The sequence below is a fragment of the Balaenoptera physalus genome (genome assembly GCF_965194825.1).
Source record: "Balaenoptera physalus genome assembly, chromosome: 14".
Lineage (NCBI taxonomy): Eukaryota > Metazoa > Chordata > Mammalia > Artiodactyla > Balaenopteridae > Balaenoptera > Balaenoptera physalus.
The window spans coordinates 58122920-58137726 of NC_138893.1; the positions used below are offsets into that span (position 1 = coordinate 58122920).

Sequence of the window (14807 nt, forward strand, 5' to 3'; positions counted from 1 at the left end):
TAACTTCCTATCAACAATGAAACTCAAAGACAGTGGATTATACATTAAAAGTCCTAAGAGAACAATAAGTACCACAATAGAAATGCACGCTTGATGAATCTATCTTTCATGCATAAAGGTGAAATAAAGTCATTTTCAGACAAATGGAAAAAGAATCTACTACCAACAAACTGTCATTAAAACAGCTTCTAATAGATGTAATTTAGGAGGATGAAAATTGATCCCAGAGGTGGCTGTGAAGAACAACAGAAGAGGGAATGGTGTGCAAAGAAACTATAAATACGTGGTTAAATCTAAACAAACTATTAATACATAGAATAATATTTTATGGAGTGTATTAAAAGTTCATATTATAAAAGATAAAAGTCTGGCCACAACTAGATCTCTGCAATGCATGAGCTATAATAATAAGGTAATAGTAATAATACCAAACGCATAATGCTTATTATAGGTTAGGCATGATATAAGCACTTATTTATTTATATACATTTATATGTTAAATATGTCATATAAGTATATATATGTTTTATGTATAAGCATATATCTATATATCTAATTCATATATATGCACACATCACTTATATTTATATAAAAGATATATACATATACATATATACACACATATAAAAGATACATACATATACATATACATATATAAAAGATATATACATATATACACACATATATACTTCTGTTGTACTTAGGCTTATTTAACAATTCTGTGAGCTATGTATTATTATTTTCTTTATTTTACAGACAGGTAAACTGAGGTCAAGAGATGTTAAGTAATTTGTCCAAAATCACATAGTCGTTGACAGATCTGGGATTCAAACTGAAGCAATGTAGCTCATAACCGTTAACAAAGGATCAACGTCCAGAATAAAGAAATAACGCCTGAAAAGCAATGAGGAAAAGAATAGAAGTTAGGCAAAAAATATTGAACTGGCCATTCACAGAAGACATCTGAATGGCCTGTAAACATACAAAAAGGTGCAACATCATTATCAATTTTGGAAAGACAAATTAAAACACATTGGTCAGATTAGCCAAAAAAAAAAATCTGCTAAAACCTGGTGTTGGGAGAACGTGGAGAATTACAACTCCTATAATGTGGAAATTCATGCTGGAAGCACTACTCTGGAGAGCAGCTGGACGATACCTGGTAGAGCTGAAGATACGCAGCCTGGGATCCAGCCACCCCACACCTGGGCTGCAACCTTGGGGGACTGTGCATGCATACTTGGTATAGGCAAGGTGCTCACCACAGCCTGGGCCACACTGGAGAAAACATGGAAACGTTAGTTCTTAGGAGGACGGATCAACAAACTGTGGTATATTCATTTAACAGGATTCTATTCTGCATTAAAATGGGTGAATTAATGTATAATCAGGGATAAATCTAGAAAAGGCAAGACTGAGTGTAAAAAATTGTGTGAAGATAGGGAGAGTATGATATTTGGTATATGCAACTATAACAATACTACATAGTTGACCCTTGAATAACATGGGTTTGAACTGTGAGGGTCCACTTATACATGGATTTTTTTTCAGCAGTAAATACTACAGCACTACAGGACCTGCAGTTGGTTGAATCTGAGGATGGCAAATTGTGGATACAGAGGAACCACGTAAGTTATATGCAGATTTTGGATTTTTGACTGTGCGATGGTCGTGACCCCAACCCGTGCATTGTTCAAGGGTCAACTGTGTTTAGGGAAAGACACACGTATAGTACAAATGGCAGACAGTGTGGGAAGGATTCACACCAAGTGCAGTTTAATGGGGAAAAGAGTGAGTATATTGGGTTTGGAGAGGAGCACAAAAAGGGGCTTCCACTCCATCTGTAATTTTTAATTTTTTAAAAACAATCTGGCAGAAGGTTAACATTTGTTAGATCTGAGTGTGGGGACGTGGTGTTTTATTATGTTAATCTCTGACATTTTTCTCTATATTTGAAATGTTTCATTAAAAATAAACTGCTCAAAACTAACACAACATTGTAAAGCAATTACACTCAAAGATGCTAAAAAAAAATAAAATAAACTGCTCATTTATTTTTGAATTTTAAAATGACATCTTGTTACACATCTGAAAAACAGTATTAAAAGCCCTTGCCGACTGAGACATCTATAAGGATAAATCCTAAAGCATTGTTTCTAGAATAAGAATATTCTCCTAACACAATTTTAATGCCTCAGAAACACTTTGTGTTCTTTAATCTGTGGTTGCACCTGATGTCTGAGAGTCAAAAAAACTCCAGAAGGCTTCAGAAGCAGTGGTTGTAAGATGTAATCCCATTGGCACCACGGTTCCTCTGGCGTCACATTATATGGTTTACTATATGCCAGGCACTGTGTAAGTGCTTTACACATCTTAATTCATTTATTCTTCCCTAGAACCCTATCAGCGAGACAGATAGGTTTATTATTTCCATTTTATAAATTATTTTCACTTGATAATTGAGGCACGGGCAGATTAAGTAACCTGCCCAAGGAAACACAACTATTGAACAGTAAACTCAAACCCAGGTAGTCTGGCTCCAAAGCACAGTTCTTAACCACTCACTGGACTCAAGGCTGTGTGTGGTCTGGGTGAATTGATCTTGTACCCTCCCCTGTGAAAACTCACCTTAGTCTTCCAGCCAGCTACCTATCTTCTTCCATCCATCACCCATGACATTCTCTCCTACTTTCTCATAATCTCCTCTTTTCTTCCATTAACATAGAAAATGTGGGGGAAAAGGGCCAAATTAATGGTTTTGGAGGGGAATACTTCAGATCTGAAGTTGTCTATCGATGGCCAATGAAATGTCATACTTAGTTCATTTCTAGGTGGCCTTGATGGTGGTATAACGTTCATTTGGTGGAATATCTGTGTGATCATCCAGCCATTGGCTATACATTGTTTTGTACTGAAAAATAATGCTAGAAGTTAGTTATATTTGGTGTCAACAACACATATCTTTTGCAGGTGTATGTATTAGCAATTTTCCTAAGCACCAGTTTAAGAGACAGTGTAACAAAGAGAGTAGTTTACATTTATATTTAAACTTGTGGTTTTAATTCATTGCCTAATGTTCAAAAAATGAACTGAAGCCTGGCTGATTATATAACTTTAATATTTGAAAAAAATTTATCCAGAAATTAACAACGTAATACAATACACATTTGTACAAAAAAGAGGGACTGTTAAAACTTCTAATCATACAGACAAAAATATGATTAATTAAGGAAAGATTAAGAAAGGACAGGACATTTTGTAAATACTGATAAATACTGTGCAACGCTTTAATTTACTGGGGCAGATACAAAAATCAAGAATTCATTAACAGATTATATATAAAAAAAAGCAACTACGTGAATTTTCTAGCTGTTTAAATTAACGAAATGTAACAGTAGTGGTTCTTTTAAAAAATGAGGTATTAATTACACTGTAAACCAAAACCAGAGCATAAATAAATAAAGGCAATGTGCAATTTAGTGATAAATGATTATAAATTTCAACAACAGACAACAAAAATTTTCCAGTTATTTATGGACTCTGTCATTTAAAAATTTGGCTTGCTTGTGTACTTCTTATTTAAAAATGACATAGCTATTGATATACAAGCACATCATTAAACATGCAGACCAAACCAACACAATTTTTCCGTCTCTACCAAATAAAAACTTTGTTTACATCTTATTTAAAACACTTAAATCTGGTTTCTTACACATGATTCTTTTGTGCTTATTAGTTAGTAGTAACCTATGTTAAACATCTTACTTTCTAGTTCAAGCAGTGTAAGGGAGAAGCAGTTTTATTTGCATATGGATTAAAAACAGAGCAAACAAAACAAAACCAACATGGCTTTAAATCTCTTAGGTGTTCCAAAAATTGTACGAAGAAAAATCCCTTAAATAGTATGTCCAAGTGGAAAAGCGGAATCACTTCTGTCTCAAGAGAATAGTAAACTAACTAACTCCTTTTCCTCTAAGATTCACAAGTTGACTTCAGAAATGCAGAACAAGCTGATTAGTTCCTCCACCCTAAAAGAATTCTGCTGGTGGGGTGTAGGAAGCAGAGTAATAAGATAGTAGTGTAACTCAGAAAAAATTTTGGGAAAGTATTATTTGCATGTGAACCATGTGCTGGTACAAAGTGCTGGCTTCATTATTATTGCAAATATATATTCAGAGTTTTCTGAAGGAAAGCTATCAAAGTATAATAGAGAATTCTTGATTTGGAAATATCTATAATGTGCTAATAAAACTGCTTCATTTGCTGTAAATTAAAAAGAAAACCATTTACTGTCTGACTTAAAAAATGCAGTTTCTTTTTACATGCTACTTTATTAAGAAACTCCAAAAAGGGTACTTTTGAATTTGCTATATTCAGAATCCAGTGGAAAACAAACATTTCAGCCAAAATGTTGAACTTTATTTTTACACCAAGCTACGTCATTTTGACACAAATGTTATTCTTGTATTCACTTTTGTCAAATATCTTACCCTACTTTTTCCCAAAAATTAGTGTTTCAGTACAACTGGTGATCAAAAAATATTAGAAATAAGTCTTGTACATCAATCAAAGTATATATAAAAACAGTTCTCTTTTTTTTGTGCTTGTAATTGACTTAATTTATCAGTGATTAGTCAGTTCTATTTCCTTTCTATATAATATTCTGACCCTTAAGAAGAAATGATTATACAAATATTACAGAGTACTCAAAGTAACTAGCTTACTGCGCATATGCATGCAGACTAACAATATGTAAAAGAATATAACCTTGAATCCAATTAGTCTGAAAATAGTTACACTCTTGTACAATCATCTTTATTGATTTGTAAAAGCTGTATACACATCTAAAATCCTGAATTTACTTTGTAAAAATAAATCTTTAGCAATAAATGGCACTATCAAAATCCCATTATTCTCAGGCTATTATGTAGTTATTTACATGCTTTTCAGCGACGGTTGAAAAGAATCTTAGAGGACCAAAGCCAGTATATCAAAAAACCCTGTAAATTGCATTTGCAATTATACTGTTGTTTAACCGCTATATGAAAATATGGCTACATGCCTTACATTAATGATAATGTAGCTATCTGTGTTGCTACTGTGTGCTAGCAGCACACAAGCTGCCACTGGTCTCCACTCTGTCATCTGTGCATTCTTTACTGCACGATGCTTTCCCAGTGGAACACCTGTGACAAACTACTTATGGAGAATGATAAAGTGCTATAAAAAAGAGGAACTGGACCCACACCTGTCTCTGCCGTCTGGTCTTTTTCCCACTCAAGCAGTGTTGGGTTTTTAGAAAACCATGCCTCTACTGAACATACTTCATATTTGATTTTAAAAAAATCGGTATTTTAAAGTTGGTGAGCTTTGTCAAGGTGTTTTGAGACAGAAACATGAAAAGGTTAAAGGCACAATAAGAGGGAAGTGAATGCTACATATAAAATATATTTCAAGTCTTCTAGGTTACTCAAGTCCAAAACCTTCTGAATTTGAAATTCCAATAATCAATTTCTGTTTCAGGTCCTTTTTGCTCTTGTAGGGAGGAAGGCAAAGTTGATTGAAGCAGGTGTGGGCCACAGGCAACCTAGAGAAAAAAAAATTTTTTAAAGATACCAAGTCCTAAAACAAACACAGAATGACTGGTAAGCAACTTTCAAAGTACCTGGATACACACATTCAAATCTATTCGATTACAATGCGATGACTCATCCACTCCTTTACTGAACAAATATTTTGGAGTACCTGCTATGTATTAGGCACCATTCTAGACACTGGGGCTGGGTTTACCAACAAGACAATGTCCCTGCTCTCACAAAACTTATATTCTAGAGGCATTATTTTTGGAGTCAGACAAATCTGAATTTGAATACCATCTCCTGCACTTTCTGGCTGTGAGACCTTGTTCAAGCGGCTTCATGTCTCCAAATCTCAGTTGCCTCATCACCATCATAAGGCAAACTATTTGAATGGGTGGGAAGATGAAAAGAGCTATCTACATAAAACACCCAGCAGAACAGTAGATAATATAACTGTTACTACTTTTTTAGTCCTGACTGTCAAAAAATAATAAAAAGAACATTTCTGGGACACTTGATACCCATGCTTCTCCTGTTGCTGCCCTCAAGGTACAAGCAACATTCATCCTCTGAATCTTTTTGTTCAGCTCTCCGAACCTTCTACCCGATGACACAGTTATCTTTATTCAAAATTCCTACAGATTTCTTAGACCCTTTCCCTCAGTCCTTAGGAACTCCACAGCATCGGAACAGCTGTCGGTGGTGGCAGTGAGAAAGGAAAGGACAGATTTCAGTTCTAATTTAGCAAAGGAAGAACTGACAAAGCTCAGGGAATATATGGGGCAGGAGGAAAAAATGATTATAATCAAAGTAGTGTCTACTCAAATTAGCTTTAGAAATTACAAGGAGATTGGGAAAAGAAGTAAGTAGATTAGCATTAACCCATCAACACTATAGAAAATAATTTAAAGTCACATCGGCATCACTTTCATATGCAAAGAGCACTAGATAAAGAAAAAAAGACTAGCACTAGAGGTATTCCAGTACAAGAACTAATTATAATAGCCAAAAAACTCACCTTAGTATTTTAAATAAAAAACACCTTTAAGTAAAAATTAAGGTTAGACTATCTACTATGAAAAGCAAGCTAGATTCTGGAAGCAACTACAAAGCAGTTGACTTAGCAAAGTAAAAAGCTGATGCACAGGAATTATTATCAGTTTGTATTGGTAGTTCTCAAAATTCACACAGAACCTTAAGCCATAGTCTCTCTTATTTCAAAGCCATGCTTACTCCCAAGATTTTTCTATGAAAACAACTTCAGAATCAAAGAATCCTCTAATTCCAAACATATTATTATTAGCAAAACCTACAGATTAAAAAAAATTACAATTTGGAAATTTACCAGTTAGTAGAAGTTTCATTCTTTGAGATTTTAAAGTTCAAATCAGCCATTCCTCCTACAGGTACTCTGTCACTTCCTGTGGTAAAATGTAGCAACTTCTTTTGAAGATCAAGAGGAAATCCAAGCACAACATCCCAAAAGTATCTAGAGAACACCAAAGGATATTTATATAAAATGTCTTGACAAAAGTCCTGCAGATCAGAATACAGTAATATAAAGTAAGCTCTAGAGAAACAACTTCCCTTAAAGGTACATAATACCCTTAATGTGAAATTGAGGAATGACAGGCTTCTAATATAAATTAGATTTTTGACTAACATCATTATAAAAATAGTCCAACAGTAGAGAGTACAAAAGCCATTTTTCTCCTATATAATTTTCCTTATTTTTCAACACAGTGCTATTAAAAGGCTATTTATAAAGCGTGGCATCCCCGCAATTCTAGAACCAAAGTAATTTTTAAAAAAAAAGTCAAATCTCTATACTTTTGTAGAAACTTACTTATATTACTTTCTCCTAAGGGGACTGCTAAGTGATTTCATATTTAATATTCTCACATTATTTTCAAGAGATAAAATAAAGCAGTGTGGGCTGTACAGTATTTCAGCTGACTTAACTTGATTCAAAGATTGTAAGTTATGCAAATAAACGAACCACATTCTCTTTCATTCCCTCTTCAGCACCTTCACTCTCAGAAGTAAAAAAAACTCACCGTATAGTCAAGTCGGTTTTCGCATAGCCCTCATACTGAGTACTTCTCTGCAGGGCGTGCATATCCAGTTCAGGACTTCCACAGACCAGAATTTCAACCTCTTCTGGACGAAGCAGCTGCCAATAATTATTTATCAAAAATGATAAGAAAAAGTGATGATTAAAAAAAGTGAAATTGTAACTATTTTCACTGAATCAAATAACAAAAATCATGACGTTCTTATAGTAAATCAAACCATTTTTGTTAAAGAAAAATCTCCATTTATATTTTTCCTACTAAGGTAAGGTATTTTTGCTTCTGAAAGTTTATAAATCTTGTCAAACTGTTAGGTTCCCCCTTTTGCAAATAATAGCAATTAGCAGTTTGCCAGAAAAACAAGCAGATGACTAAGCATAAATCCAAACTACAACTCTTCCCTGAAACCCAGCCTGAAACTCTTTCAGCTATCAATACTCCAGCATCTATTGACATGCCTGGTTCCAACATCCATAAAGCCTCCTGTGTACACTGTAGAGTTTGAGTAATAGGTTAGTCTGTGTTGTGTTGTTCACTTGTTTCTTACACTTACATAGGTTGTCTCCCACCTAAAGAGATTACAATTTAAAAACAGAGACCTGCTATGCTATTTATTTATTTTCCCTCCCTCCACCCCCATAACTACTAGGGCGTCACAGACAAAACTCAATTAGAAATAAACAGGTGCTCCATTTTCAAAGGTACTTTCAATAAACATGTGACAAAGATCACTCTAAAACAAGCTCTCTCCTGTGCAAAATAATTCACATTGAAGACCTTGCTCCCAACCCCCCTTATAAAACTGCATGGAGGTACAAATGGCTTGATGGAGTGTGCCCAGGGGAGCAGTGGTGAAGAGAAAACTACGCTTTTATCTTATGACATTTCCGACATAGTGTTCTCAACAGCAACTGACCCATACTCACACGGCTAAGAAAAAGTCAAACCAACTGGAGTCCACCATGACTCTGTTGACAAACTACATCCTGCAGGTAAAAGGCAACTCAAGAGTTGCTGGGGGGACCCCTGAAGAGGCAGGAAGCAGTTATAAACCTGTTCCTTAAACAGTAAGAAGTTCTGGCTTTTGCCCTGGAGCTTACTGTTGAATATTTTCTGTGCTTTGCCCCACAGTATTAAAGACCTGCAGCCCTTGGGATCTCTTCATCCACTCTGCTTGGGGAAATTTTTTAAAGCCTTAAAAGACATAGTATAAGACATAGTGTAAGGTGGAGTTGGGTGGGGAGGGAATGGAGTTGACTGGTCTTTTTTCCCTTTAGAAAATTAAGGCTGAAATGAGAGAACTATTTTTATTTCTAGCTCTGCCTTTAAAAACTAGAAAACTGACTAGGGACCCTGCTGTGAAGTGCCTGGTGCGAGTCTTCCCCACGCGGCACCCAAGTGAAACAAGACTAAGCACAAAGGAAAAGAAAAGAAGAAAAGAGTCTTCACAGGCTGGTAGCCAAAGAGGAAGCCAGAGAGTTTCCAAGTACATGTTGCTGCTGGCTTTGAAATGGAGGGGAGCATGTGAGAGAATCGGAGAGAGCTGGGAGTCACCCCATCCAAGTCTTCAAGGAAATGGGAACTTTAGTCCACAACCACAAGGGACTGAATTCTGCCATCAATCTACATGAGCTTGGAGGTTTGTATCCAGGCTGTGAGGGAAGAGGACAATACAAGTTGATGATCGATGATTTGTCTATAGACTTCAAGCCATATCTGTGGAACTCTTTTTAACCATGCGGCTGACAGGGTCTTGGTGCTCCGGCCGGGTTATCAGGCCTGAGTCTCTGAGGTGGGAGAGCCGAGTTCAGGACACTGGTCCACCAGAGACCTCCCAGCTCCACGTAATATCAAATGGTGAAAGCTCTCCCAGAGATCTCCATCTCAACGCTAAGACCCAGCTCCACTCAACGACCAGCAAGCTACAGTGCTGGACACCCTATGCCAAACAACTAGCAAGACAGGAACACAACCCCACCCATTAGCAGAGAGGCTGCCTAAAATCATAATAAAGTCACAGACACCCCAAAACACACCACCGGACTTGGCCCTGCCCACCAGAAAGACAAGATCCAGTCTCACCCACCAGAACACAGGCACCAGTTCCCTCCACCAGGAAGCCTACACAACCCACTGAACCAACCTCAGCCACTGGGGGCAGACACCAAAAACAATGGGAACTATGAACATGCAGCCTGTGAAAAGGAGACGCCAAACACAGGAAGTTAAGCAAAATGAGAAGACAGAGAAATACACAGCAGATGAAGGAGAAAGATAAAAACCCACGAGAAGAGGGTTTAAATGAAGAGAAAATAGGCAGTCTACCTGAAAAAGAATTCAGAGTAATGACAGTAAAGATGATGCAAAATCTTGGAAACAGAATGGAGAAAATACAAGAAATGTTTAACAAGGACCTAGAAGAACTAAAGAGCAAACAAACAACGATGAACAACACAATAACTGAAATTACAAATTCTCTAGAAGGAAGCAACAGGAGAATAACTGAGGCAGAAGAATGGATAAGTGACCTGGAAGATAAAAGAATGGAAATAACTACCACAGAGCAGAATAAAGAAAAAAGAATGAAAAGAATTGAGGACAGTCTCAGAGACCTCTGGGACAACATTAAACGCACCAACATTTGAATTATAGGGGCCCCAGAAGAAGAAGAGAAAAAGAAAGGGTCTGAGAAACTATTTGAAGAGATTATAGCTGAAAACTTCCCTAACATGGGAAAGGAAATAGTCAATCAAATCCAGGAAGTGTAAAAAGTCCCATACAGGATAAATCCAAGGAGAAACATGCCAAGACACATATTAATCAAACTAACAAAAATTAAATACAAAGAAAAAATATTAAAAGCAGCAAGGGAAAAGCAACAAATAACATACAAGGGAATCCCCATAAGGTTAACAGCTGATCTTTCAGCAGAAACTCTGCAAGCCAGAAGGGAGGGGCAGGATATATTTAAAGTGATGAAAGGGAAAATCCTACAACCAAGATTACTCTACCCAGCAAGGATCTCATTCAGATTCGACAGAGAAATTAAAACCTTTACAGACAAGCAAAAGCTAAGAGAATTCAGCACCACCAAACCAGCTTTGCAACAAATGCTAAAGGAACTTCTCTAGGCAGGAAACACAAGAGAAGGAAAAGACCTACAATAACAAACCCAAAACAATTAAGAAAATGGGAATAGGAACAGACATATCAATAATTACCTTAAATGTAAATGGATTAAATGCTCCAACCAAAAGACACAGACTGGCTGAATGGATACAAAAACAAGACCCATATATATGCTGTCTACAAGAGACCTACTCCACACCTAGGGACACATACAGACTGAAAGTGGGGGGATGGAAAAAGATATTCCATGCAAATGGAGATCAAATGAAAGCTGGAGTAGCAATTCTCATATCAGACAAAACAGACATTAAAATAAAGACTATTACAAGAGACAAAGAAGGACACTACATAATGATCAAGGGATGAATCCAAGAAGATATAACACTTGTAAATATTTATGCACCCAACATAGGAGCACCTCAATACATAAGGCAAATGTTAACAGCCATAAAAGGGGAAATCGACAGTAACACAATAATAGTAGGGAACTTTAACACCCCACTTTCACAATGGACAGATCATCCAAAATGAAAATAAATAAGGAAACACAAGCTTTAAATGATACATTAAATAAGATGGACTTAATTGATATTTATAGGACATTCCATCCAAAAACAACAGAATACACTTTCTTCTCAAGTGCTCATGGAACATTCTCCAGGATAGATCATATCTTGGGTCACAAATCAAGCTTTGGTAAATTTAAGAAAATTGAAATCGTATCAAGTATCTTTTCGGACCACAATGCTACCTGTGTCAATTACAGGAAAAAAACTGTAAAAAATACAAACACATGGAGGCTAAACAATACACTACTAAATAACCAAGAGATCACTGAAGAAATCAAAGAGGAAATAAAAAAATACCTAGAAACAAATGACAATGAAAACACGATCACCCAAAACATATGGGATGCAGCAAAAGCAGTTCTAAGAGGGAAGTTTATAGCAATACAATCCTACGTCAAGAAACAAGAAACATCTCAAATAAACAGCCTAACCTTACACCTAAAGCAATTAGAGAAAGAAGAACAAAAAAAACCCCCCAAAGTTAGCAGAAGGAAAGAAATCATAAAGGTCAGATCAGAAATAAATGAAAAAGAAATGAAGGAAATGATAGCAAAGATCAATAAAACTAAAAGCTGGTTCTTTGAGAAGATAAACAAAATTGATAAACCATTAGCCAGACTCATCAAGAAAAAAAGGGAGAAGACTCAAATCAATAGAATTAGAAATGAAAAAGGAGAAGTAACAACTGACACTGCAGAAATAAAAGGATCATGAGAGATTACTACAAGCAACTATATGCCAATACAATGGACAACCTGGAAGAAATGGACAAATTCTTAGAAAAGCACAACCTTCTGAGACTGAACCAGGAAGAAATAGAAAATATAAACAGACCAATCACAAGCACTGAAATTGAAACTGTGATTAAAAGTCTTCCAACAAACAAAAGCCCAGGACCAGATGGCTTCACAGGCGAATTCTATCAAACATTTAGAGAAGAGCTAACACCTATCCCTCTTAAACTCTTCCAAAATATGGCAGAGGAAGGAACACTCCCAAACTCATACTACAAGGCCACCATCACCCTGATACCAAAACCAGACACAAAAAAAGAAAACTACAGGCCAGTATCACTGATGAACATAGATGCAAAAATCCTCAACAAAATACTAGCAAACAGAATCCAACAGCACATTGATAGGATCATACACCATGATCAAGTGGGGTTTATTCCAGGAATACAAGGATTCTTCAATATATGCAAATCAATCAATGTGATAAACCATATTAACAAATTGAAGGACAAAAACCATATGATCATCTCAATAGATGCAGAAAACGCTTTCAACAAAATTCAACACCTCTGTTTTTTTTTTTTTTTTGCATTGCAAAATACTTCATGCATTGATTTATTTGAACAGCTTTATGGAGATATAATGCACATACTTTAGAAGGTATCCATTAAGTGTACATTTTAATGGTTTCAGTATATTTGCAGATACACACAATTATCACCACAATTTGTGATGATTTTTGTTACTTCAAAAAGAAACTCCTCTGCCCTTTAGCTATCACTGGTAATCTTCTTATCCTCCTCCTCCAGTCCCCCAGCCTAGAAAACCACTACTCTACATTCTATTTCCATATTCTGCTCTTTCATATTAAAAGAATTATACATGGCCTTTTGAAGGACTTCATTCACTCAGCATAATTTCTTCAAGAGACAACTATGCGTGAATATTTCCTTTGTTTTATGTCAGAATAATATTCTACTGATTGGATAAAACATGTTGTTTATCTATTCACCTGTTAATGGACATTTGGATGTTTCTCCCTTTTGCTTACTATGAGTCACATTACTATAAAATTCATATATAAGTTTTGATCAAACATGTGTTTTCATTTTCTTGAGCATGTACCTAGGTGGGATTGATGGGTCATATGATAATTCTAGGTTTAATATTTGAGGATCTTCCAGACCTTTATCCAGAGCAGCTTTGCCATTTTATCTTCATTCCACCCCATATGAGAGTTCAAATTTCTCCGTGTATCCTCGATAAAACTTATTGCCTCACTTTTTGATTTTAGCCATCCTAATTGTTGTCAAGTGGAATCTCACTGTGGTTTTGATTTGCATCTCCTTGATGACTAATGATATCCAGAATCTTTTCATATGCCCTTGAATATTTGTGTATTTTACTTGGAAAAATGTGTATTCAGATCCTTTGTCATATTTAAATTGACACCTCTTTATGATAAAAACCCTCCAGAAAATAGGCATAGAGGGAACTTACCTCAACATACTAAAGGCCATATATGACAAACCCACAGCCAACATTGTTCTCAATGGTGAAAAACTGAAACCATTTCCACTAAGATCAGGAACAAGACAAGGTTGCCCACTCTCACCACTATTATTCAACATAGTTTTGGAAGTTTTAGCCACAGCAATCAGGGAAGAAGAAATAAAAGGAATCCAAATTGGAAAAGAAGATGTAAAACTGTCACTGTTTGCAGATGACATGATACTATACATAGAGAATCCTAAAGATGCTACCAGAAAACTACTAGAGCTAATCAATGAATTTGGTAAAGTAGCAGGATACAAAATTAATGCACAGAAGTCTCTTGCATTCCTATACACTAATGATGAAAAATCTGCAAGAGAAATTAAGGAAACACTCCCATTTACCATTGCAACAAAAAGAATAAAATACCTAGGAATAAATCTACCTAAGGAGACAAAAGACCTGTATGCAGAAAACTATAAGACACTGATGAAAGAAATTAAAGATGATACAAACAGATGGAGAGATATACCTTGTTCTTGGATTGGAAGAATCAACATTGTGAAAATGACTATACTACCCAAAGCAATCTACAGATTCAGTGGAATCCCTATCAAACTACCAATGGCATTTTTTCACAGAACTAGAACAAAAAATTTCACAATTTGTATGGAAACACAAAAGACCCCGAATAGCCAAAGCAATCTTGAGAAAGAAAAACGGAGCTGGAGGAATCAGGCTCCCTGACTTCAGACTATACTACAAAGCTACAGTAATCAAGGCAGTATGGCACTGGCACAAAAACAGAAACATAGATCAATGGAACAGGATAGAAAGACCAGAGATACACCCACGCACATATGGTCACCTTATCTTTGATAAAGGAGGCAAGACTATACCATGGAGAAAAGACAGCCTCTTCAATAAGTGGTGCTGGGAAAACTGGACAGCTACATGTAAAAGGATGAAATTAGAACACTCCCTAACACCATACACAAAAATAAACTCAAAATGGATTAAAGAGCTAAATGTAAGGCCAGACACTATAAAACTCTTAGAGGAAAACACAGACAGAACACTCTATGACATAAATCACAGCAAGATCCTTTTTGAGCCACCTCCTACAGAAATGGAAATAAAAACAAAAATAAACAAATGGGACCTAATGAAACTTAAAAGCTTTTTCACAGAAAAGGAAACCATAAACAAGATGAAAAGACAACCCTCAGA

The 14807-nt window shown here is 35.9% G+C and overlaps 1 protein-coding gene across 3 annotated transcripts in view; it reads right to left on the reverse strand.

The window, feature by feature from the left end:
- Positions 1 to 659: 659 nt before the first annotated feature.
- The window catches only part of HECTD2 (HECT domain E3 ubiquitin protein ligase 2), a 79697-nt gene continuing 65549 nt past the window's right edge, over positions 660 to 14807 (reverse strand). For all 3 annotated transcript variants that reach the window (XM_082423674.1, XM_082423672.1, XM_082423673.1), the window contains 3 exons: positions 7637 to 7752; positions 6925 to 7068; positions 660 to 5587 (listed from right to left, as the gene is read on the reverse strand). In XM_082423674.1, the coding sequence (XP_082279800.1) occupies positions 5467 to 5587; positions 6925 to 7068; positions 7637 to 7752 (381 nt within the window). In that variant the 3' untranslated portion in view covers positions 660 to 5466. The remainder of the gene's footprint in view (positions 5588 to 6924; positions 7069 to 7636; positions 7753 to 14807) is intronic.